A 26985-nucleotide genomic window follows, 5' to 3' on the forward strand; every position below is an offset into this window, starting at 1 on the left:
TCTCTGCTTCAAGGGGTTACTAACTCATATTGAATACAGTTAATATATACTGATTCACCGTGAATTGTAAAGATAGCATTTATCTTAAAGCACCAACATAATTCCCATATTGTTCTGAAATTAGTCAATAAATATTTATAGAGCATCTATTATGTGCCAGACATTGTCTTAAAAGAAGGGATGAGTAGAATTCAAATAAGACATGCCAGGTCATTGCCAAGGTCAGCAGTTCCTTCACCTTCATTTCACTTTTTTAGTGACCTTGCAATTTAAATGAAAGTTAACAGTAATGTTTTGGGAGCTCAGTGACTATAGCTGATCTAGGTGGTGACCATACATTAGAGAAACTGCTGTACTAGCACCTAGTTCCCTCATATAGCTTAGGGAATATATATAAAGCCTTCCTGAAACAATTGTTTTCTCAGCATGTATTTGAAGATAATCTGATTTGCAGAAGTCACCACTGTTTCCAGGATCTATTGCACCATATGAATCATTTATTAACATATGTTAGGCATCAGTTAAACAGAAGAAACTTCTGGGGAAAACAGAACAAAACCAACAAATATTCTATCCCTAATTATATGTATTTTACCTGGATTCTGTTATATTTTTAACAATCATCTTGGTCCCTATAGTTGAGAAAATGGGAAAATGAACATCTATTTTGGCTTTATAGTGAGCTAAAGTGAAATTGCTTTTTTCCCCCACCATTGTAATTAATATTTCCTTGCAATTTACACTTTTCAAACATTATATGTTCTTTGGGATTAAATTTTTCTCAGTCAGTAGCATGTTTTGTACAACTTATTTTAAGAAGAGGCTGTGGAGTCAGCCCCAAAGAGTGAATAGGGTTTCTTATTAGCAGTGTGAACCTTTGGAAAGACCGTTAGTCTGGCCTTTAGGAGATTTGGGTTCCAGATCAGGCTCTAATAGCTAGGTACGTGAGTTTGAATTTAATCTTGAAGCTAATATAAGGATTACATGCTTCTTAAGTCTAGAACTCTAATTCTAAAATGTCAATAAATAATGAACCAATACTAGAAATAGCATCTCATGTCTATTCATTCCCACAGAGCTAGGTCCTTCTACAAGGTGCTAATAAGCTCTTTACACCTTCCAAGCCAATTCTTGGTGTGATGCCCAAGCTGTCATTATGTATAAAATTACATATAAATAACTTATTTTTTAGTGAGCTGTGTTGATTCCCTAGGATGGAGGAGGTCCATTTTAATAACTTACCTTATTTTTGTAATTAACACAATAGGCTCAAAATAGAAATGACAGTATCCTGGTGTTAATAATTTTTCAATTAACACTTTCCTATAAACTATCATATTTTCCTTTGTCCCTAAAAAAACTTCAGAAGGCCTCTTTTTAATGTCAGATAACAAACGCAAAGAATCAGACTGAAAATATTTATCTATAGATAATGTGATTAAATATCTTCATAGGCTGTTGAGATAAAATTATAAATGTATGTAATCAAATGCCACTGTTTTTGGCTCACCACAAATTGGTGTGACAATGGCCACGCAAGTGGGCTCTGAAAAATGTGCCTTATGTTCCTGGCAAAGCAGATGGAAGCTTCTTTTCTCTGATTTCATAGCTGTATGTGTAATGTTTGATAATTTGACATTTGTTGTTTAATAAATTGTGGTACCAGAGCCAAAAATGAGTGGTGCTTTCTTTTTACTTCTGTTTCCCATATGAGCAACTGTGTAATTCCAGCATCTGTTAATATCAAAAGAACATTCATTTGCTTCAATAATGGCATAATTTATGTAAAACAAGGATGTGTTTATTTCTCAATAATTATCTTGTTTGGGGTTTCTTGGTTGTAAGGTTGCCCAAGCAAACACAGTGGATGAACGTACTAACTTTCTTGTGGAAGAATACTCTACATCCGGTCGTCTAGACAACATCACCCAGGTCATGAGCCTGCACACTCAGTACCTGGAGTCTTTCCTGCGGAGCCAGTTCTACATGCTGCGCATGGACGGCCCCCTTCCTCTACCACACAGGCACTACATCGCAATAATGGTAACACTGCCTCACTCCTTCCTCCTAGTATTATGAGTGGGTGTGTAGAGCTAAGTATAATTTTACAGACCTGAGAATTGAAGAAGTCTGTGGCCTTTTGGATACCAGGTCCCTTGGGTATATTCGGAATGCTTTAAACCACCTAATGTACTGAAAATTCCTCATTTAACTTTCACTAAAATCATTTTCCATATTTAATCTCTTGTGATTAAAGATACTTGTAGAGGGCCAAAGTAATATCCCACAAGTTTTGTTTTTGCTCTTGATACCTTGTTTTTATTATTAATGTAAAACAGGTTGTAACATTTTATTTAGTCATTTTATACATGAAAATAATGACTATTTTGGCTAACTAAGAGGACTAGTTCGCTAACTAATGTTTGTGGGGGGAGAGAATTATGAATTGGGCTGACAGACAGCGGGAATGAGGAGGGTAGAAAGAAGCAGTGCTATAGTTGAACTATCGCCCGAGAAAAAGAGGAATGAGAACATGATGCATGTGCTGTATATTTGGAGATTTAGACCAGCTGGGCTGGCAGAGCTAGCAGAGTTAGCCAGGAGCTAGCAGATTAGGTTTACCAAGTTTAATTCGATTATTTTGTTTATGTGCTCACTGAAGTTTTAAACAAATACAAAAGGCAGCATTCTGTGTTTTATTGAATGATGAACTTGACTACTAATATAACTTCAGCTTAAGGTTTTGATGACAGGCTGAAAGTTTACAACCTAGAGTGGTTGTAAACTAAGAAAGAAACAAGATACAGAAAATAGAAAGAATAAAACAACACTATTTTAGTGAGAAGGAGCCCTGAGGTGAGGAAAGGAGCGGTGGTGACAAGTTTGCTCTGTGCGGATTTACCAGATTGTCGGTATCACGGCTGATTTTGGCTGCATAGGAAGGAAAGGGCCAGTGATCTTCAGCTTCTTCTCGCTAGAGTGATGTGCACAGATAAGACCGATGTCACAGTTATACCAAAAGCAATAAGAGAATTACCCAAAATTAACCTGCCTTCTGAATTGGTAGAATACAAGTTAATGAGATTTGATTGCTTTAAGTAGAATACAGTTGATGTAACTTACCATAATGAAGAAATGTGTATTTTCTTAACAAAACAAGAAAGTGGCTTTTAGGTTGACTGGTACTAACTTCTAGATGAGTTAGCCAGGAGCTAGCTTCCTTCTAGATGAGGGAGTAATGGGCTTCATGTGACAATTTATGTGCTTATACAAGTATCAGCTCCGTGTATTGATTCAGGAATCTTTGGCATCATTGTGATGGAAGTTTTAGAAGGAGGAGGATTCTGTAAGAAAAGAATTATTGGCTATAGAAATGATTCATTCCATCTATATTTTTGTTTAGAAATAGTAGAATAAGACTTGCCCATGATTGTTTTATCAACTGACTCTTTGTGTTTTAGGCTGCAGCTAGACATCAGTGTTCCTACTTAATAAACATGCATGTGGATGAATTTCTAAAGACAGGAGGTATCGCTGAGTGGTTGAATGGTTTGGAATATGTACCACAAAGACTGAAAAATCTTAATGAAATAAATAAGCTGCTAGCACACCGACCCTGGCTGATCACAAAAGAGCACATTCAGGTATTATAAGTGTTTCTTTGAAATAAAAAAAAGATATTTACTAATGATTCTAACTGAGTAATTTTTAGTTAAGTATTTTGCTTAAGACTCAATTTTTTAAAACTTGCATATTAGGGACTTGAAAAATAAAATAGTATATTAATATATGTAGAAAAATAAATTTAGGAAGTCAGTGAGTTTAATATAAGTATGAATGAATGCTTCTCTTTGAATAATCAGTATTTAGCTTGTACTGATTGAGTGGCTATGAGAAAAGTTGATTTTTGTTTTCAAGCAGTGGGTAAAACAAGGAAAATACACTAGCATGATAGGATACCTAGGGTCTAGTCTCTACTCTGTCACTCACAAGTTTGTGACATTTAATAAATTAACTTCTGTGGGCCTTATTAGTTCCCCTGCTATAAAATAAGGAGCCTAGATTCAGTGAGTTCTGAGCTCTTTTCTAGTTCTAACATTTCATCATTTTAAGACTTTTACAAAATGATTTTGCAGATAAGAACTAATTTGCCAGCTGGTGTATGAGTGTTTAAATGCCTCTCAAAGTTAGCGCTTAGATGAGAAATAGAGTTGTGATTGACTAAAGCACTTGCACTTCAACAGGAGCTTCCATCAAAGGCTACAGGGTGAGGTTGCTGTGTAATATCCGTAACACTGTGCATGGCACTTGGCAACTAATAAATAGGAGCTATCATCTAAATTATTATCAATATAAGCCTTAAGCATTTAAAATCTCTGCTTCTAATGCATTCAGATGTCCTTTTTAAAAATCTTCTTATTAGGTTACATTTTTGTTAGTTATTTGCCCAGTTAAACCAAACTTAGCTTTCGTCAATTTGTATATGCTCAGATTTTAATGATCTATTTGGGAATCTCTGAAGAACAGTGTTGTTCTGTGTTTATGTTCTGGTTTCACAGTGTATTAGTTAGATAAAGGAATTACTATTATTTTTATATCACATGTTAATTACTTTATGTCAGCAACTTTGGTGGGTCTAAAAAGATAGACCCTGCCCTTGGTCATGCCTGGAGTCTGGAGGAGAGACGGGGAGGTAATGACAGTAGTCACCGCACAGGAGTGTATGAATGAGCAAAGAGAACGGGATAAAGGGGTTTCACGAAAGAGGTAACATTGCAGCTAGGTCCTGAAGAAGAAGTGGGAGTTTTCAAGTAGAGGAGGACATTCCAGACAAAGAGCAGAGTGTGAAATATGCTATGTAGGAAAAGTAGCTAGCACCTTCAGGCTACTGAAGGGGAGGAATGGTTACATAAGGTGGTGGATAGGAAATGGAAAGAATTGGGATCGTACTGTGTGACCCAGTGAATAGTGTATTAAAGAATTTGTGTTTTACCCTCAGAAAGTTATGGTCCCCAGAGTTATGCTATGTACCTACCTCACAGGGTGCACAAGACAGCCCTTCAAAATGTTAGAAAGTGTGTGTGTGTGTGTGTGTTCTTATGTCATTCTTTTGTATTTTTTTTGTTTCATTATATTAGTATTATAGTACATGTATATAACTAGTCTATGTAAAATTTTATAAGTACATGTTAATTTATAAATGTATATACTATCAGGGGATGGGCTCCCAGTTGTTACTGTCAGAAATATATGTGCTCAAAAGAGCTTAGAGATCACTGTGATAAAGAATCAAGAATTATTGAAGGTTTTGAACTAAGTTGTAATATGAGCACATTTGTTGATGCAGAAGATAAATTACAAATGGTATGGACTAGAAGCAGGGAGGCCAGTCATGAAACAGTTGCAGTAATCCACCTGAGAGATGACATTTTTAAAGCAATAGGGAGATGAAGAGGAGGGATCAGACCATATGTAATTATTCTGCATGAGAATAAGCAGGACTTGGTGACTGGCAGAACGTGAGGATGGAGAATGGATTGGGGCAGGAGAACCATCCTAAGGTTCTGCCTTCTGACTCGGCACAAAGCAGTGGCATGAGCAGGAGATCACCCACAGGCCTAGGAGCAGGAGACTTGGCAGCCATGTGGTGATGTCCAGTTACTGGAGGAACTGCAGATCTGTAGCTCAAGGTAAAGGATAGTTATTTACAAATAAGCAAAGGTCAGGTTGAAGGGATGAATGATCCATCCAGGGAGAGATTGTATAAGAAAAGAAGGTCGTGGGTAGACTTGAGAAGCCAACATTGTGGAGGCAAGTAGAAAAGGGAGGAGGCTGCTGGGGAGATGAAGAAGAATCCATCTCAGGGTAGAAAGGGTTAAAAAAAAATAGTGAAAGTGAGATTAATTTCAAGAAGGAAGTGAGGAAAATGTAAATTCTGCAGAGATCAAATAAGATAAGGGCTAAAAAGAAATAGAAAGTAGCTTCAGGGGTTTGTTTGAAAAAGAAACCAGATTATTTATAATAAATAAAAAAGAAGTGAACATGAGGTGAGAAATCTAAACTAATGCATACTGGCTATCCTTTCAGGTTTAATAATCCTGCAAAGACTGACAAAAGCACTTTAAGTTCTACCAATCCTTTTAGAAAGCTCTTTGTCAGTATTATCAAAAGTCATAAAAAATATTAATACCCCTTGCCCTAAAAATCCTTCCAGGAATTGTTTCTAAAATACGAACAAAGCTATAGCATGAAGATGCTATTCATAGTAGCAAGTAAACAAAAATATTGTAGAACCAATTTGTATGCTGGCAGTAAGGGAATGGAGAAGGAGTTCTGTTCAGCCACAACTGGACAGTGTAGCCCATGCTTAACCATTAATATAAAACTGTAGCCTTTAAGAAATAAACGTGTCAAAATGTGAAGTTTGAAAAACAGAAAAAAATAGAGGTGTACTCTGATTATATAATAATGCTTATAAAAATAAAAGGAGATGTGTAAAAGTTATAAAGTAGTAGAATATGATTGATTTTCCCTTTTCTTTTCCCTGACCTTTTGGTAATAAATTACGTGTGTGTGTGTGTATGTAGTTAAATAATGGAGAGTAGAACAAAAGCAGTCTTTTGGTTTTGGTTTTTAGTCAGTAAGTGAGCCAAATTAAAGTTTTAGATTTGCAGAGAGCAGCAGGACACACACACGCGCACGCGCACACACACACACAGATGGACAGACAGACAAGAAAACAAACACTTGGAAAAGAATCCCTGATGGGTTAACAGATGGGCTTGGCTCTTAGAGAAAGTGGGGATGAAGAGATTGCTGTTTTTAATGGCTTCACTTGTGATGCCATCATTCGGCTGGCATATCAAGTCCATTAGCATATGAAAAAGTGTTTTGAAATTTTTAAAGTTTTTATTCACATGCCAGGTAGTATTGTACAGTTTCTATCATCTGCTGTAGGGTCTTTCTCCAACAGAGAAGATATCTAAAAATTTACAGTGTTGACTTACTGAATTGGATTTTTTTATATGACTTTTTAAGGTAGGGTCTCTGCCTTAAAATTTTATTATTATTTTTTAATATATCTTTATTGACTTTGTAGAGAGGAAGGGAGAGGGAGGGAGAGAGATAGAAACATCAATGATGAGAGAGTTGTCATTGATCGGCTGCCTCCTGCATGCCCCCAACTGGGGATCGAGCCCACAACCTGGGCAGGTGCCCTGACCGGGAGTTGAACTGTGATCTCCCTGGATCCTAGGTCGATGCTCAACCGCTGAGCCACACCCGGCTGGGCTCTACCTTAAAACTTTAAAATGAATGGTTGTGCTAGGTAATCTTTAAAGCCCCTTCTAGATATAATGTTCTTTGATTCTCTGAAATATCTTATTAAAATAACATAATATGGAGAGTGCTTTGGAAGCAGAAGTTCATATATGTGTGTGTATATATATATGTATACACACACACACACACACACACACATATATGAATTTAGAAGAAGCCACAACAAAATTATATTGTTAGGTTTGATAGTTTTAATGTAATATTGTTTGACCAAAGCCATACCTTTAACATATGAAACATTTTTAGAAGAGAGTTTTAAGTTTTATTACTGTAAATGAACATATATGAAATTTGATAGATTTTCCATGCTTTCTAAAATTGCTTTGAAGCATTCTATGATTTTTATTTTTACTTTGATTTGCTTTCCAATTTCAGAAACTTGTCAAAACTGGAGAAAATAATTGGTCTCTGCCTGAACTGGTACATGCTGTGGTCCTACTGGCACATTATCATGCTTTGGCAAGCTTTGTTTTTGGTAGTGGCATCAATCCAGAGAGAGATCCAGAAATCTCCAATGGGTTCAGGCTAATATCAGTCAACAATTTCTGCGTTTGTGACCTCGCTAATGACAACAACATAGAGAATGCAACCCTTACAGGCAACAACTTTGGGGTCAGTTTTCTTAACCCTCTTTACTGTTTTGCCTTTACACTTCCTAACATTAAACGTATCAAGAGAGAATTTATTCTCTGATTAAACAGGATATATATACTTGAAATATTTTAGCATAATTTTTGTTACTATAAAAATTTAACCTGTACCTGAAGTTCTGAATTATCTCAAAGAGGCTTTTAAAGCGGATAGATATTATGACAGATCATAAAGACTAAAACAGTGGTTCATTCCAGTGATCCTAGGCTTTTCACGTTAGACCCTTTGAACAATAGATCCTAGAACAGTTTATCTTTGGTCTGTAATGACCAATAGAAAATATATCTTATGACAGAAAAATTTAAAAATTTGAAGTTGCCTCATTAAAAAAAACCCATAATATATACCAAATGCTAGAATTCTAGATTAAATATATCTATATTTATAAATTTTCTATTTTTATAGCTGAGGCAAAAACATCAAACTTCTGAAAACGTTTGAATCTGTGATATGATTTTCTTTGGAGTCAGTCGAAAACCCACTTAGGAACTTAATAATAGTACTGATGCCACTGTATCCAGTAAGGTGACGTTGGGAGGTGGAGACGTTTACTGGAACCATTTCTAATTTCCATAACACAATCGTTATCTTGCCTGGTTCTAGATTGTAGGCTCTCTAAGCGAGCTGGAGGCCTTAATGGAAAGGATGAAAAGGCTTCAAGAAGAAAGAGACGATGAAGACGCATCTCAGGAAGAAATGACCACTCGCTTTGAGAAGGAGAAGAAGGAAAGTCTGTTCGTTGTCTCTGGAGATACCTTTCACTCGTTTCCTCATTCAGGTGCCTTTTTTTCACTGTCTTTTAGTTGTTCTTGGAACCCTGACAGACCACCTTGAGTGTTCCCCATGTGGATATGTAAAAATGATTCTGCTACTACGGTCCTTTGGTTCGTTGTCTTCTGCGTTGTGGATGGTACACCTGACACCATTGCTTCCTCTCTTAGGTTGGAGCATCTTTGAATACATTTCACACCCAGTAGGGAGGAACTTCCAACTCTACTCCATACTCTATCCTGGAGAAAATGTTATTCAAAGCAGACCAGTTACTTATAAAGTTAGATAGAAATATTTAATTCATCCTACTTTTGTGATTTTTTTTCTTTAAAGATAAGTGAAATTCTATTTCAAATAGATTTTAAAAAATATCTTTGCCATTTTTGTGGGCAGGGAGTGTGTAGGAGGATTCTTCTCACACTGCTGCTTTTCCAGGTTAGTCCTAAAATTACATTGTATTTGCATTTGCATTTCTTTGGAGAAATCTTTGGAATTTTATAAAAATGTATTATTTGGGTCATTTTCTTAGATTGAATTTGGAGGAATTTATTTCATGTTTAAAGTTAGGCTTCTTTGCTGTAGTTTTAAAAATACTTTTTTATCTAAGATTCTAAGAGACTTTGAAATAGGAGGGAAACTTTTCAATTGTGACTAAGAAAGATATTGAACACCACATAATAAATGTTACTAAAATAGCATAGATGCAATAGAAAGCTTAAACCCTTCAAAGTCATCAATCTACATAACATTTATTTTTAAAATGGAGTTCCATTTTGGCTTAAAAGGAGGCTTCAAAATGACTAGTCTAAAGACTGGTTACTCTCATAAATTCTGAGAGTAATTGATTTGACCACACCTGTTTGTTAACTTTAAACATAGCATCAACCAATAGCTCGCAGAAATTTTACCAGGAAAAGCAAGATTCCCTTTTATCATTTCCCATGATGATCTTTTTTTAATGAAAGATTTTATCTACAAAATTGAGTATATTACTTACTCAAGTATATTGAGTTTCTCAGAGCTTCTAGTCAGTAAGAAATCCCCCAAAAGGGAAACCTGGTGGTTTAGTTACTTAATATTCTACAAATATTTTTTGAGTACCCCATGGACGTAGAGTCTCAACACTGTGGTAGGTAGATTTTCAGCCTGAATGAGACAGGATTACTGCTTCCTGGGAGCTGTCATTGCTAGTGGGAAGGAAATTAATAATTACAATACATAGTAGAATGTGAAAGGCATATGAGCCTAGAAGAGGACCCTGAACCCAGTCTTGGTGGGGGAGAAGTGTGGGCAGAAAGGTTCCTAGAGGATAACTTTCTCCAACCATTTGGCTCTAAGCTAAGTCTTAGAATCTTGAGTGCAGGGATGTCAGGCAGTGGCTGGGGGATGGGAATTGGTGGTAAACAGCACCTAAGCCTGAGCCAAGGCACGGTGGTAAGGAAACAGGATGCTTGCTTCAGGAACAAATGGCCGTGCTGTTAGGACATAAATCATGAGGGTAGATAATGTGACAAGGAAGCTGACTAGGTAGGCAGGGGTCTTATCGTGATGATCTGATCTTTCTAACCGTAAGGAACATGTACGCTGCCATAGTTTAGACATTTGGAGTTGGTATGTCTATAAAACATCCAGTCTGGAGATGTCTAGTACAGCACTTCTCAACTTTACTGTGGGTGTGAGTCCCTTGGTGGAATCTGGCTGGAATGCAGATTCTGATTCAGTCAGTCTGGGCTGGGACCAGGTAGGCTACACTTCATCATAGTCTCAAGTGATACAAATGCTGCTGGTCTGCACACCACACTCGGAGTTGTAGCCTTAAGATCAGGAGAGGGCTTTAAGTTCAAGATAAAGTTTTGGAAGTTTTCAGCATATAATTAGGGGTTAAAATCAAAAGAGTTGATTATAAAATCAGCCAGGGAGAACAAATGGGACAAAGAAAAATAATAAGCCTAGGGCCTTGGCTGGGTGGCTCAGTTGGAGCATAGTCCCGTACACCAAAAGGTTGTGAGTTCAATCCCCAGTCAAGGAACATGTGGAGGCAACTGATCAGTGTTTCTCATATCGATGTCTCCCTCTCTCTCTCTCTCTCTCTCTCTCTCTCTCTCTCTCTCTCTCTCTCTCTCTCTCCTGGACCCTTGAGCAGGAACTACTTACTGCCTTCTAAAGTGCATTTTTGACTAGGAAGTCTTAGCCCCTAGCCAGAAATTTTGTTCTGATTTTAACAGAAGAGGCTGTATCGTTTGTAAATCATTCAAGGAAATAAATCATTTCATTATTTACTCTTAAACATTCCCAGTACTAAATTTGCTGGTCACACAAAGATAACATAAAAAAATGACTTCATGCACTGGCTAATTGAGTCATTTTTATAAACTTACCATGTTTTAAAATGGAAATAGACATTTATTTTTTCTATAAAAAATTTCTTGGTTAAAAAATAATAATAAATCTTTTGATTTGACCAGTGTGATAAAGCATTCCAGATTCCATGTGGAGATTCTAAGAATAGTTTTTCCAGTCTTTTGAAGAAAATAAATATTTAAAGTGTTATACAGGGGTGTATTCTGTAGCTTGGTAACAGAGTTAACTAGCTTTTATTGTGTGTGTGTTTTTCAAGTTAGAAAGGTGTTTCATTACTGTAACATAACATTTTCCGTATTTTGTTAATAGTTACTTCTTAGGGGCAGAAGAGTGCAGAATGTGCAAAATACTATTTCCTTTCAGTTCAGACTGAAATATTTTTGTTTAGGTAGAATTTAAATGAGAGCTTTAGATTTGTTGATCAGAGTACTAATTTTAATTTTTTTTAAAACATTAACTTCTTAAGATAAATTTAAGAAAAAGGTATGTGTGGTTTGAGAGATCTTTGTACATTTCTTTAGACAAAATTGCCTAGAAAACATGTCTCATTTGACTCCTAATTTAAAAATGAATGAATGGATAGTATTAGTAGAATAAATTTTTATCTTATTTGGTTAGTTACTCTCTATTGTTTAAAGATGCTTAAAAGTCAACATGAAAATGTGTATGAGCAAAACAAAAACTAACATCAAAGTCAAAGGAACCAGCTAAGTAATAGTCAACTCTACCAGGTTGTACAGTGGGGGGGGGGGGGGGGGGAATCACTTCAAGAGAAAAACTATTTTACAGAGTTGAATTATCACTCGCTGTGCTTGGTTTAATTTTACTTTGCATTCCACAAAATTCATAGCTTCCATAGTGGCCTCAGCAATTGCATTTTTCATTTTTTTGCTTCATTTCTACTGATTATTATGTGATGGACTGAATTAAGCCAACCATAACCTCATTGGTAAATGTTAAGACAATGCAGTGAAAACACCATTTATAAAGTGTTTCTGTTTACCCCGAAAAGAGGGCTAGAGCATCAGGAGACAGTAGAGTGGCTGGGGGTAGGCTGGGAGAGCCTGAGATTTCTCTTTTAGAGAGCCGAAGGTCATTTCAGAGCTTCAGACCAATTTCAGTAGTTCAATGTTTACAAGTTTCTATATCATCTTAAACTAATCCACATTGTACATAGCACAGTACCTGGTATGTAATAAGTACTCAACAAATGCCAGTCTCGTTTTGTGTAATAAGGAAGTTAGGTAAGGATTTTAATCAAATGTTTCCTAAGTTGGGTAGCCTGGGCACCTGATCTTTCTTGCCATTATCAAGCACTCCAGTTAGTGCATGCTAGTGTCCCAAGGAAAGGTCAAAACTTGTGAGAAAAGAATACTTATTGCAAGGCTTTACATGAAATAGCAAAGATGAAAGTTAATGAAGGTACTACTAGTTTACCAGGTCTTTTGGGTGAATTACTATAATTGCACTTGTTTATTAAGCCTATCAACACTGTCCAGTTAAGAATTATAGTTTTTTATTATACCATAAATTTGGTTTATTAACATTATATAATATTTATTAAATATTGAATGTATTTAATATTAATTAAAATACTAAGAAAATACTGTTCTTTGAGTGGAAAGAGCTAGTTTTTTTCATTTATTTTGAAAATGTATGTTTATTTTTGAGAACAGAAAGTAGTAAATACAGGTTGATCATTCCCTTTTAGTGATTTAAATCAGGAAAAAGTAATTGTAAAAACTAACCTTAAAAAGTGAGTTAAAAGAGAATTATCTTTATACCAAATTAACATGCATTAGGTTTTTATAATTTCTCTGTGGCAAATTTTTATTATTATCAAATATGCAGAAGTTAGGTGTCTTAAGATATTATTGTAGTCTTCCTTCCTTAATACCACTTTGTTAGCATTCCATTTTCAATCTCATTAGCACATTGTTTACTCCATATGTTGTATACCTTTTATTTTCATGTGCACAGAAATGCGTACATATCTTAGGTGTAGAACTCAGTGAATTTTCACAAACAGGCCCTTCCTGCTTAACTAGCAGCAAGTCAGCTAAGAATAATAGTGGCTCTCGAAAGTCCCCTTCCTCCCTGTTGTTTTCCCATCACAGCCCTTCTCCCTATATGCCTCTTGGTAAACTAAAAATGAACGAATTTTCCCTGTAAATACATCCAGATGAAAGACCATCTATCTAATTTTAACAAAATCTATCTTAACATTCAATTCAGTTAAAGTGGTCTTTACCTTCATCTGTTCTCTTTCCCCACATCATCCCCAGAGAAATCAAAAGTTTAAGCTTTATTCAAAGGCCTATGCTATCTTCCCTCTTTCTAAATGAGCTACTACTATTTAGGTATTTCAATTTAGTCAATTTTTTGACTGAGTAACTATAGCTAAATGTTAAGATGGCCAGTATTTGGTAATGAAATTGTATTCAAAACTTCAGCAGTAGATATTTTATATGAATTTAAGCCAGGTTGTCAATATTTTCACTTTGGAAATCCAAAAGCTAAAAAGTGGAGGAAAATGGGGATGTTTCATTGTTCTATGTACAGTTTCCTTAACACTACATTGTTTGTTATTGCTCTTAGATTTTGAGGATGACATGATTATAACAGCTGATGTCTCTCGGTATATTGAAGACCCAGGTTTTGGGTATGAAGACTTTGCCAGACGAGGAGAGGAGCATTTGCCAACATTCCGAGCTCAGGTATGAGATGTCTTTATTTCAGAGAAACTAGGGAATAAATACTGTTATTTTAACTGTGAAGTGTTAAAATGTAAATAAATTGACTTCTAAAGAAATTATTGGTCATTTTGATAGAGTCTATAAATCTTTCCTTATTTAATCTAGTTTTCAGCCTAGCCTAATTTGATGTCCCAATAGATGGATTATTATTTCAACATTTTCCCCATTAAGAAGACAAGAGGAAACTGCTTTATTCAGTTACTTGCATTATCGCATTGTAGTTGTAGAATATGCATACCATTTTAGGGGGGAGAGCATAACAGAGAAGAAACCAAATGATGTATCACATTTATAATAAGACATTTTTTAATAAAATCACAAACCAGTAGCTGATGGCTTAAGAGCTATCCCCTCCGCACCCCTAGGAAAACATAGCCACAATAGTGATGTGACCCCTAAAGAGAGTGTAAATTTGAATTCCTTTGCACCCATTTCAGATGATCTGCTAACTATCCATGTCACTGAATAGGCTTGATCACAGGAATGGGTTAAGATCGTCTGGGGTCCTTTCAGATAAGGGGGTAGTTTGCATAGTACTTCACCACAGGAAGTAGCCAGTTTATCACCGACTGCTAAACCCTGGACCACACTGAGGAAATAACATAGCACTCCAGTCTACAGGCTGATGAAATAAATTTGAAATATCTTCACTTACTTGCTTAAATAGTTATAATTAATAAAAACCTAGAATTTATGTCAATGAAGAATGCCTAGTTTGTAATTGTATACATTTTTATTCTTTTAGGACTATACCTGGGAAAATCATGGGTTCTCCCTGGTGAATAGACTTTATTCTGACATTGGACATCTTCTTGATGAAAAGTTTCGCATGGTCTACAGTCTCACCTATAACACTATGGCCACCCACGAGGATGTTGACACAACCATGCTGCGCAGAGCTTTATTTAACTATGTTCACTGTATGTTTGGAATCAGGTATGCTCACTGTGGAGACCGTTTTATAAATTTCTAAAAGAAAATTCTGGCACGACTCTTACTTCTATCCTGTTTAGGGGTATATAGTTCCTGGGAGGAAATACTACATGTGGACTTCTGGTTTTAAACAATTAACTCCATTTTATAGAAGGGCTTTTTTTCTATGGTTAACTGTTGTGAATATTAACACGCATATGTAAATACAGTACTAACAATTTATTAATGAGGGAAAAAAGTATCAGGAATCATTGGAGATAGGATAAAATCAGGCTCGGTCTGAGAATCCTTCCTGGAAGAATTAGCGCTTAAAAACCATACATTGTATTCCTTTAGATCACTAATAAATGCTGGTTGGTTGGTTGGTTTGTTGGTTGGTTGCTTGGTTAGTTTTGAAGGAATGGAAATTTGGGTACAAATAAAACGAAGATAGACTCTGCCCTCATAAAGCTTGCATAAGTTCACACAACTACACTGAAATAAAACTATCAGTGTAAATTAATAGCCTCTAAATTTTAAAAATTTGCATTGAGAGGACAATAAGTAAATGAAAATGGTCTAATCAGAAAACATTTTCGTTTGTTTGGTTTTGGGTTTTTTTTTTTGAGAATATGCCTTTTTGAGCTGATTGTGAAGGTTTTTGTGAAGATAAATTTGCAGAAAGAGAAAATCCTGTTATAAATGCATTCAATTTAAGCCTTTTTCAAATGGAATTGTAATTTAATTTGTTAAGGAAAGTATTTTCTATAATTTCAACTAAAAAAACAAATTTCCTGAAAAATCAACATTCTACCTAAAAGACACTATTACATTGGTAAATAATAACTGCTCTCTACCCATTTACTGTCCTAGACAGTAAGTTACACAGAATCATCACATTTTAAAGCAGATATTATACCTATAAGAAAAAGAAACACCAATAGAATTAATTCAGTTGTGATAAATGTTTATTGTATTCATGACAATAAATAACAAATGTTATGGTGATTATATTTATCTATGGGATGCTACTAAATAAAACTTATATAAAATCCTCTAGATACTGTTTTTTCAGTGTTATGTTTGGGTTAAAAATTAACTGAAAATACAGACCAGAAATTTTACAAAACCCCACTACTGTATTTACCCTTTAGTCTGCCTCTGTGCCTATTCCCTGTGGCTCCTTTCTCTTATTGTGGATGAACTGTCTATGATCCTGTGCACTTGACACAGAGTCCCATCTCCTCTCTTCTAAAGATCCTGCATGTTCACCTTTACTCCCTTTATTGGATCTTTCCCATTTGTATATAAACATGCTATAATTTCTCTCATCTTTTAACAATTTTTTTTCTTCATCCTGCTTTCCCTCAGCTATTGCCTCATTTTTCTGCTCCTGTGCACAGCAAATCTCTTTGAAAAAATTTTCTATATTTACTCTCACCATTTTCTCATATCTCATTCTCTTTTGAACCCACTACCAGATCAGGCTTTTACTCCTCCCTCACTAACAAAATGGCTCTTACTGAGGTTGCCAGTGACCTCTATATAACTGCTTCCGGTGGTCAGTTTCCAGTTATCTTAATTTCAGTCAGTAGCACTGGACACAGTTCATTACTCCTTCCTCCTTGAAACACTTGACTCCTACTTAGGGCTTTGCACTTGCTCTTTCTGGTATTTGCTCAGACATCACCCTCTCAGAGAGGCCTTTCTGCCCATCCCATCTAAAATCACAGCCCCTCTTCTAGCCCCCAGTTTCATTCTATCTCCATCCCAGTTATCACCATCTGATGTACTATGTTTATATTTTTAATTTTTCTTTTTCTCTCCAATAGAATTTAAATTCCGTGAGACCAGGGATTTTTGTCTATTTTGTTCATTTGTGTATCACCAGTGCCTAGAAGAGTATATGGAAAGTACATGGTACATAATAGACACTCAATAAATATTTTTTAGATGAATTAATTGATTAGCCTTTGGTTTTTAATTATTGGACAATAAATGTCTCTGGTACAACTTTAGAAATCAGAAATTGTGATTTTTGTCTTTATAAAAAGCTGTTGTCATTGCTCATAGGTATGATGATTATGATTACGGAGAAGTTAACCAATTACTTGAACGAAGCCTGAAGGTTTACATTAAGACAGTGACCTGCTATCCTGAGAGAACTACCAAGCGCATGTATGATAGTTACTGGCGTCAGTTCAAACACTCGGAAAAGGTGTGTTTCATGACTAAACACTATATCACAGATAGATGTTCAATATAAGAAGTAATGATTATGAAAAATTATGCATAAAAATATTAATAAATGAGTGCCATTAAAGAAATGAAAGTGGTGTTATCTAGCCATCTTTTTGTCTTAAAGTTGTTAAATTCAGGTTTATTGACTATTAACTAAATTTTGGTTATGTGTTTTGTTTATGTGGTATATAAAGTAAAAGTTTAGCATTGGCCTTTGAAAAATTAGATCTGAATATAGATACATTTTTAAAGTACATTTGGAAAACTGTCCATCATTCTAACAATAAAAGTCAAACCTACTGAGATATTGTGTTAAGTGTAATTATGTCATGGCCCTAAAGGCATATAGAGATTTCTTTTTAACTGTAGTCTTTAGAATTAACCTATTAAAACAATAGTTTTTCATTCCAATTTGGTAATTTAGTATGTTAAAAATATAATGCAGGACCTTTGAGTCAAATATATTATTATATAAAAATATTTCTTTGGATATAGAGGAATCATTATTCAAGAATTAATAGGTACTGAGGATCTTGACTAACATTATAGTATAAGAACTGACCTTAAACCTGAGGTCTTTTGACCTTTAAGTCCAAGAAGCTTCTATTTATCCCACTGTTCCCAAGCTTGAGAGTAAAAAAAATCTTTTAGGGTCCTAATAGTGACAAAATAACTGTATGACCTTGACAGAGAATGTTATGGCCTCAATACTTAACAGATTTTTTTGAAGTCTTAGAACCAATCACACACCTGATAAATATCCATTGTATCTCCAGCATCTCTCCTTGACGCATCTTTAGGCCCTGTTTATGTTTGCAGATTTTCTCCCTTTACTAGGTTACATCTAGAAATTCTCTTCACTTATCAAAAAACTGTATCTAACAATATGTCCCACCTATAGAAAGTTACCAAAATAATTTAAATATGTCATTTTTTTGTAATACATTTTGGGACTACATGAGTATTCATTTTAACCTGTCAGATAAGAAGTAGTATCCCCCCCAAAAGTCAGGTGCTTGTTTGCAGCTATTTCTAAAGGACTCTAGGGAGGCTATGCATATTAATGAGCACCAGACATTAATTACAAACTGCTAAAAGCAGATGTTCATTTTAGTACCCTTTCGAGTAAATAGTAAAAAAGGTTTTCAAAAGCTTTCCAATGAATAAGCATATGCGATAAGAAATGTAGGGCTGATTTTTTTTTAGCCATATACAGTTTTACAACTGGAAGAAGGTATAATTTGTAGAAAAGTTGTAATTTATAAAGGTTAATTTTATTTACAACCCAAAAGATTGATTGGCTTTATATAATATATATTCTAACAAAATTATTGGAATTGTTAAGACTTTAGGGGTCATCTTTATCACTTACAAGAACTGTTTTTTATAATGTTTTCTTCTGTTACATGTACATGCATAACAGTGCCCAGGCATGTAGGTTTGTACTTGTGTCTTTATGCATAAGAAAAACCTTTGGGAACGTCTGCTATAGGAAAAACATTTAAAGTTTTTTCAGTTGTTTATAATTAAATTGATAACATTTTCACTTCCAGGTTCACGTCAATTTACTGTTAATGGAAGCACGGATGCAAGCTGAACTCCTGTATGCTCTTCGTGCCATAACTCGGCATTTGACCTGAAGCCTCACCCAGGGAAAGTGTCATATGTGTAAAGACCTTTTCACATAAGATATACATCAGAAGCTGTTTGTGATGTAGCATCAACAATTATTCAATTCTCTGTGTCAAAGTTTAGCCGTTTTTTGGGGGCGGCTGTAATGTGCAATGATGTGTTTTCTTTTTCTTGATGCTTAACATTACTAACAATTGCAAAAATAATACTGAGGAGCACTACTTTGCATTGTTTATAGTCAGATTTTTGGAAACTGATCATAAATCATGACCCTGGTTTGGTAATGCTTAACTTCAGCGCTTTGGGGTTTGTGTGTATGTGTATTTCTTTCCCCACCTTTTTTTTTTTTGGTTGTTAAATAAGGAAAAGTGCTTATAATCTGCTCAAGCAATTGTTTATTCAGATATTGGAATTCAGCAAAGAATAACCTCCTCTGGCCGTTCTCCACTTTTCATGGTGTGTCCCAAATCCGGTAGAGGAAAAGCATGCGCTGTTGAACTAAGCTGCTCACAGGACATACCCTGTGTCCCCAGGAGATTATTTGTCAGGCACTGTTTGGTTTTTTTTGTTTGTTTGTTTTTGGTTTTTTTACTGCTATTGGCGATAACGTGAAATGTGATACAGCCATTGTCCATAATTTAATGTGAAAATAATCATGATGAATTCTATAGCATGCTACTGAAATGCCAAATTCAGCTATTTTCTTTCTCGTCTGAAACAGGAGTTTCAGTTTTCCATGTCAGATGTATATATAAAAAGTGGAATTATGCACAATCCTTTCTATCACTGACAGTAATCCTCAGTCATCTTCAGTAACCAGTGCTCACAGTGCTGCTTATTCCAGTTCATTTAGTTGGCACATACAAACTTGCACCCACACAAGGCTGACCAAAAACTTTCTTTGCACAGTTTTCTTTTCTCATAGTGATTTCTATATTGCAGTAAGCAGAAGAAGGTTACTATACCTATATTTTTTCCTGTTAGGCCTTTAGAACTTATTTTCCATGATTTTTCTTATAATAAGTTAAACGGTTTATTATTCAAAGGTAAAAATTGTGTTTCTATGCATTAATGTGAATGAACAACAACAAAAAAAGAGTGCAATATGTTTAAAAAAATACTCAGCTAAACTTTCCCCCTATTGTGTCACTGCAGAAGTGTCCTTTAAGACAGAGCCATAAAGAAATTTGGTTCAGATTTCTTTATTGCACAAGGCTTTCGCCTTACTGGGGTTGAATAGTGTTCCTTTCGTAATGCCAAAGCATCCCCTTCCCCAGAAAAATCTCTTTGGACGACTGGTTAAAAAAGATGATCCAGTCTTAGGGGAGGAACATAAGCATCCAAAAAGTCACATTTTTGCATTGGTTTATGTTGCTTGATTAGACTATCTTCACAGAGCACAACATTATGTGTTTATAGCTTTAATTTGTGTTACGTTACTGAACCAGCGAAGTGCCTAAAGAGATGCTTACAACTATCCGTAGGACACGACTGCACGGCTTCAACACTTTTTGGTTAATGAATGGTGACTTGAATTGTACACCACATGCTAATTTTTTTTTAAAACAGATCCACTTTTTTCGTAGTAAATATTATAGTTAAAATTTGTTGTTAGAGTTCCCACAAAGATTTCATTTTAGATTTACTTATTATATAGGACTTACTTTTTTTTATCTCTCATGAAAGAATAGTGGACTAGTGTTTTGTTAAATCATTTCCCCCCTTCCATTTATCATCCTTTTCTGGTATAATACTGTAGGTTGCTGTCTTTTAGATTTTGTTCCAGATGAGAAAATAGAAAGATGACTGTAAGCCTATTAACATAAGGTAGTTCTGCATTTTTGGATTCCAGGATCTTCTTTGAAAACTTCCATGTGAGGAAAAAATTGCTAATTTTTTAAAGACTAGGGTGGTTTATTTAAAGAGATTACTCAAAGAACTTGTGCCAGGTTTCTTCTGTTTTGTTTATAGCATATGCTGGTTTCATAGAGATCTGTATTTCAAAGAAGGTATGTGGGAGAATGGCAAAACCTAGATGACAACATCAATGTCCATTTAACTTCCCGAACTTTTGAGCTTTCAAGTTGAGGATATCTTTTATTCCTGACATTTGTTTTCGTAATAGAATTCTTTCAGTCAATAGCCCTATGTTTGTGCAGGTGACCTCTATTACAGGATGAAAATGATTTTTGTATATTGAGAAGGAGGAGAAATTCTCACAGAACACCATGTAAGCTTTAGACCAAAAGGGGAAACAAGGTTTAAGTAACTAAAATGGCCACTTCGTTTTTGTTTTGTTTTAGTTTTTTCCCCCCAGAAATGTAAGTAGTTGGAGTTTGGGTTACGGAAATATTAGTGCCTTTACTAGATCTCTTTCCTAGCAAAGTTTCTTTTCAGCTCAGCATTGATCTATCTCATCAGTAATCAGGAAAATAAGTTGGCTTGGAACTATAAACAAAAACAAAACAATCTATTTATGAACCTCAGTGAACCAGCCTAGAAAAGGTGGCTTCTGAAGGTGCTGAATTAAGCGCCCACTCAGACGCGGCATGCACAGCATTCCAGGTTGTGGATACCATTTTACACCGAGTTTGCTGTGGACTTTATATAATGCAAACTTGAAATTCTGATGCGGTTTTCCAGGGTGGTATTTTTTCAGAGTATTGAATTTACTATGTAGTAATTTATAGTATAGCTTTTTATATTAAAGTGTGATATTTTTTAAAGAGCTATCTGGTTCAATTGGTGAAATGATGTGGTTATACAAGACGCTAACCTACACCGTGGGCTCACATCGTGCCAAACCTAAATGTGCAAGTGTACGTGAAAAAAGCACATGCGAATGTGAATTATCTACCTTCGTAGCTTATGTTAAAATTAGTCTAGTCATCCACTGACGTCTATTGACCTTTGAATTTCAAGTTTTCCAGCTTCCGTTGTAATTCTTCATTTCTCAGATCACCTTAAGAAATATCTAAACACTCTCTCATCTGAAAGTGAGTCTGTTCTTTAACCTGATCCCTTGACTGTGGGAGTGGCCTGGTGGCTGCCTCCTTGGATCCTTCAGATTAGGCCTCCTCAGGTGGACTCATGATATTTAGAGGAAAAGAGGCTTTTGAGATGGGACTACTTAATACCTTCCTCACCTTTTGAACTAAGTATATTGTCTTAGTCTTGGGAAGAATCTTTGTCCCGATTAGGGTACTTTTAGAATAAAAGATGGCTAATGTAGAATCTGGGGCATGGCCTTGGCCTTCCATTGTGGCTTTAAACCCAAGTAATGGCCAAGCTTCACAGGGCTGTTTTAGAACAGAGAACTCAATGTAAGCTTTAGATCAAAATCCTATTTGAACCAGAACCCCTGTTTTAATTGTGTTACAATCTCCTAAAATTTTTCAATGCTTCTAAAAGCTAATTAACATTATTCCAGAGCAACTTTTTCCTTTTCCACCTTACAGAGTTTTTTTAATCCAAAATCTTAGATTTTTATACCGCAGCAAAATACAGTTATCAGCAAACAAAGATCTGTACTTAAAAATAGTTCACCACTTTAGTGCAGAGTGCATGCGTATATGACGGTAACATTCTTTTAAACTCTAAGGACAATTCATCAGGGAAGAAAATAAATGTCAGTGCATGTTACAAAAATGATCTGCACTGACCTAGTAAAATGAGGTTTTTGTTTTGTTTTATGTTGTATTTAAAGACAATTCTAAATCATTTCTCTGGAAAGCAAGATCGTAAACTCTTCATCTAAGGACTGTTTCTTCTTTTATGCAAATAGATGGTCTTGCATGGAGTAAACTTATGCAACCATAATGTTATATAAATAGTATATGAAATTTTCTTAGTATAATTCAACAGCAAACTGAAAGACATATGGCTATACTGTTCAGATCAAGTTTTAAGTTAGCTAATCTGCATACAACCTAGTCTAGGTGGCCGTCGTCATAAACTACATTTCCCTATCATATCCATCTGAAGACTGAGAATCAAAATAAGTAGTCTTTCCTCAAAGCAGTACTGTAACCTGAATGTATTCATCTCAGTCAACAGAACTTAGATGCCCCCTGTATGCAGAGCTTGTTTCCAATCTAATGTGGCTCCGTTAGCAGTGTCTGCTCAGGTGAGACCTAGAACAAAAATAGCAGGGGCGAGAGGGTCACAGAGCTAGAGGTGCCTGTGAAGGCAGAGCCTGGTGAGGAAGGAAAAGCTTTTCAGAGAACACATGAAACATAATTCTGAAAGCGTGGCTGTCCTCAGCGTCATACACTTAATATAGAGGAACATTTCCCGTCGCGGGAGCTCCTGCTTGCACCCGATCCACCCTTCCCACCTGCTTTCTCTTCCTCCAAGTGCCTCAGCCTCCCCTCCCCTCAGCCCGTCTTGATCTGATTGCCTTTCACACTCCAGCATCACCAGCCACCTGCCGACAGTCACCAGCATTTACTTTCTGAGTCACTTTTTCTCCATTCATTAGGAATATGACTTTGCCCCGACTCCCTCCAAATCCCCCTACCATCCAGCTATGTTTTGACTAACCTTTGCCCTAGATGCCCTTCCAGATGTTTTGTAGCACCCAGTGTAACCCTGTCCACCCCAGACCGTCCTCCCTTTCCCAGCTGCCAAAATGTCTTGCTCTCCTCTACCTCATCCCCGAAGAGCCTATAAATTCAGAGTATCCAACCTTTGCATGGATTCACTCTCTGTTCAAGTAATACTACTTCCATGTTTTAAATAAGTCATAGAAGATTTTTGCCTTCTAACAAAGTAGGAATCTTTATATTTGTACATGATACAGAAATTGAACTATTTCTACCATGCAGAATTTAGCACCTAACAGGATTTTAAAGTGATCGAATTGCCATTCTAACCTGGATCTGTATTAGGTAATAAATACTGGTATTAGTATTAGTCCAAGTTACTGAATGTAAAGTTAAAATTCCCCAGCAGTCCAGACTCATCTGTAATCCTTCAGTGGTACAGGGAATTTCTGGCATACAAATGGGTGGTGTTTCAGATATTTTATTTGGTGGTATTTGGGCCTTGAAACACATTTCTGATAGAAGGACATATGATCAAGGGTGTTTAGTTGGTTCTATTGGATGACAGAAGCCCATTTGATTATAATATGTTTAAAATACCACAAAATGGGCTACGTAAGAGCTTGCTCAAGCTTTCCTGGGTTAGATTAACGCTTCTCGCGCCCCTGGCCTACCCTGTTCTCGTGGGGGGTCGGTCTGTGGGATGGAAAGGGAATGCATGGACTTTGTCATCTTGATTCATGTGGTGCATCCAGGCAGGAAATGCATGGAGGAGGAGGCGGCAGCAGCTCTCCCTCCCCAGCGGTGTGTACTCGGCGTAGTTCAGAGGACAGCTGGACAGGTTTCTAACGGGCATGTTTGTCCATAGATGGTTGTCTGACCTGAAGAGCAATGAACCACCTGTTTGAAAGTATCGGTTATTATGATCAGTGGTGGTATCTGGATGCCTTCCACTCCCATTCATGAACAACCCAACTGACAGCGGAGTCTAGTAAATGCCTTCAAGGGCCCAGGAATGAATCAATGCCTAGTTAAGAAATGAGGCAATAATGGAGACCAAAAGAATGGTTTTTATTAAATCATATGTCATAAAGTATTTGTTTTAGCTTTAAATTAATCGTGGCTGCACCACCATGGAGTACAGAATCAAAAAAGGAAAGTTGTGGGGGGAGAACATCTGATTGTTTGCAGTGCTTGTGGAAATTTTTGAAATAATGAAATGTATACTATAAAATAGCCTTTAGAACAAACACCCCATTTTACAGCTCATAGGACATCGTACAGTAAATCTAAATATGATAAATATAATTTTTGGTACATAAATTTGCAAGAACAGCCTATTTTCTTCCACCCCTCCATTTAACCTCTTAGAAATGAATGTATGAATCCTGGTTTTCCAGATATGTGCATTATGACACTTAATGAAATGGGTTAAACTTCTTTTAATTAGTCTTCATGCATTTTCAACTGGCTTCTAAATCTGATAAGGAAGGATCGAAAGGTAGGATAAAGAAAGCATATCAGTTAGGTAGCCACATAGTTTCCTTTGTAATGTTGAGGCTGTTTTCTCCTTTCCGAATTTTATTGATTCTCTAAAATAAAAGGTAAGAGTTAAATGGTACCCTTGTTCGTCAAGGAAAGTTATCCAAGCTCCATATCTAATGCAGATATTTCCTTTGCATTCATCTATCTTCCCTGGAAAGAAAATACAATCTTCCCTCCCTCTTTCTCTTCACATTTATACTCTTCAACCTGGGATAAGATAGAAAGGAAACCACAAGCCAGTTTGGCGTCTTCATGCTAATAGAATAGTGACATCCACGTGCATAGTCTGAGCAAGGTAAAGGACCCTGTCAGGCCGACATGGAACATGGCCTTGCTACTTGGATTAGCTCCTTCAAACCTGAAAATACCTTTTCTGGTCATGGAAGAACTGGATGTATCCTTTAGCTCATGAAACAGGATTTGAACTTGAAATCTTTTTTTTAACAAATCCTGATTTTGCAGGGCAGCTACATGATGAATGTATATATTAAGACTTTGTAGCTGAATTGCACATGAAATCAGATTGCCAACTTCTTGACTTTTTCAATTTTAGACTTCATTTTATCCTTAAGTTGTGAGCGATATGTAGCATGCTGTGAAATGTCTATATAGTTCTTTAATTCATCAGTATTAATACAGAATTATCTTTTGCGTTCCTCGGTACTTTTTATTCAATGTAATCAGAAGCTGTGATGTTTTGCCTTTGTAGTCCTGTGCTTTGTTACTGTAATTTTTACTTTTTTTTTACGAAGCACGTGACTTTGGACTAATGTGAGGCGGATGATCTTCAGACTGCTATATGTATCAGTGTCTTACTATATAAGGTTTTCCATTAGAATAAGCTTTTATCAAATAGATCATTGATGCAATTTAGGATTTACACAATTTTCATTGTCAAACATCAGTCTTATATTTATAGTTTCATTTCTGAGAATAGCAAACTTGATAAACAGCCACTTTAAATGTGTTCTGGCGAACCAGACCCTGCTGTAGATGTAGTCTAAGGTAGTTAACCATATAAGCCTTTTCAACTGCCATGCCCTCCACATGAGTCAGCAGGTAAGGAGATTGTAGAACCCATGAAAGCTTTTCGTATGTATAACTAGGTTTTATTTTTCTTTTGTTGCTGATTTTACAACTCTGACTAAAGCTGACCTGAATGGGTCAGTTTATGTGTAATATTCTAGTGCTTTAATGCCTTTTTTTTTGGAGGGATGGGTAATATTATTTTACAGATGCAGAAGGAACTGTTAGTGAGTCAAGACAAACACATTTGAAATAAAGGAACTGTGTATTAACATGTTAACAATTCATAACTGCACTTTTTATGACATTTTGAAAATCTATTTATAGGTACAGAACAATGGGTTTTGTTAAACTGTATCACATTTATACTTGCAGAAATTTATTTCATTGTTATTAGTAGGAATTTTATTGGTTCAATAAAATTGGCAAAACTGAACCCCGACTATTTGCTCTTCTTTACATATATATATCAAGGATATATACATATATATGCACACATATACACACACACACATTTATATTCACGGAGTACCATTCTCTCCCAGGTCTGTTTCTCCGTGATTATTAAGACATGAATTCTAAAAGACATCACATGATCTCGCTTATATGTGAAATCTAAAGAACTTAATAAACTGATGAACAGAATAGATTCAATGACAGGGAAACGTGGATCAGACTGACGAATGGAGAAGGGTGGGTGGATGGAGGGGGAGAGAGTAACCAAAGAATTCATACGCAGATATGCACAACCCAAGGACACGGACAATGGTGGGGAGGGGGATGGGATGGGATGGGGTGGAACGGGTCATTGGGGAGAAAAAGGGACATCTGTAATATTTTAAACAAAAATAAAATTTTTAAAAAATACAAAAAAATAAATGACATCAGAATTTTAAGTGATTTTTTTCCCCCCTTATTTCTTCCTGACAGTTTTCTCATGACATTTCATACATTTACTCAATATTGCTTTAGTAGAATATTGCAATAGTATAAATTGGACAAAATGTATAGTTACTGTTACCTTTTAAAATGTCAGTTGTGATCTTGGTAAGGGGCAAAATAATTTCACTCTTATCTTGTGTTACCAAAATAGTAAAGAAGTGATATGTTACAGATGAGGAAAGCGAGGCAGAGACCTTGGCTTGCCCAAGAGCTGGCACCTGGAATAGGCACGGCAAGCATTTGTACTTAGTCTTCCTGATGCC

At 35.9% G+C, this 26985-nt stretch overlaps 1 protein-coding gene across 1 annotated transcript in view; it reads left to right on the forward strand.

The window, feature by feature from the left end:
* SESN3 (sestrin 3) overlaps positions 1-26216 on the forward strand; it is a 59416-nt gene extending 33200 nt beyond the window's left edge. The window contains exons 3-10 of the mRNA XM_016206773.2: positions 1846-2043; positions 3462-3644; positions 7717-7953; positions 8596-8770; positions 13723-13841; positions 14626-14816; positions 16866-17010; positions 18587-26216. Coding sequence (XP_016062259.2) covers positions 1846-2043; positions 3462-3644; positions 7717-7953; positions 8596-8770; positions 13723-13841; positions 14626-14816; positions 16866-17010; positions 18587-18673 — 1335 coding nt within the window. The 3' untranslated portion in view covers positions 18674-26216. The remainder of the gene's footprint in view (positions 1-1845; positions 2044-3461; positions 3645-7716; positions 7954-8595; positions 8771-13722; positions 13842-14625; positions 14817-16865; positions 17011-18586) is intronic.
* The last annotated feature ends 769 nt before the right edge of the window (positions 26217-26985 follow it).

This window comes from Miniopterus natalensis, chromosome 11 (assembly GCF_054644295.1).
Source record: "Miniopterus natalensis isolate mMinNat1 chromosome 11, mMinNat1.hap1, whole genome shotgun sequence".
Taxonomy (NCBI): Eukaryota; Metazoa; Chordata; class Mammalia; order Chiroptera; family Miniopteridae; genus Miniopterus; species Miniopterus natalensis.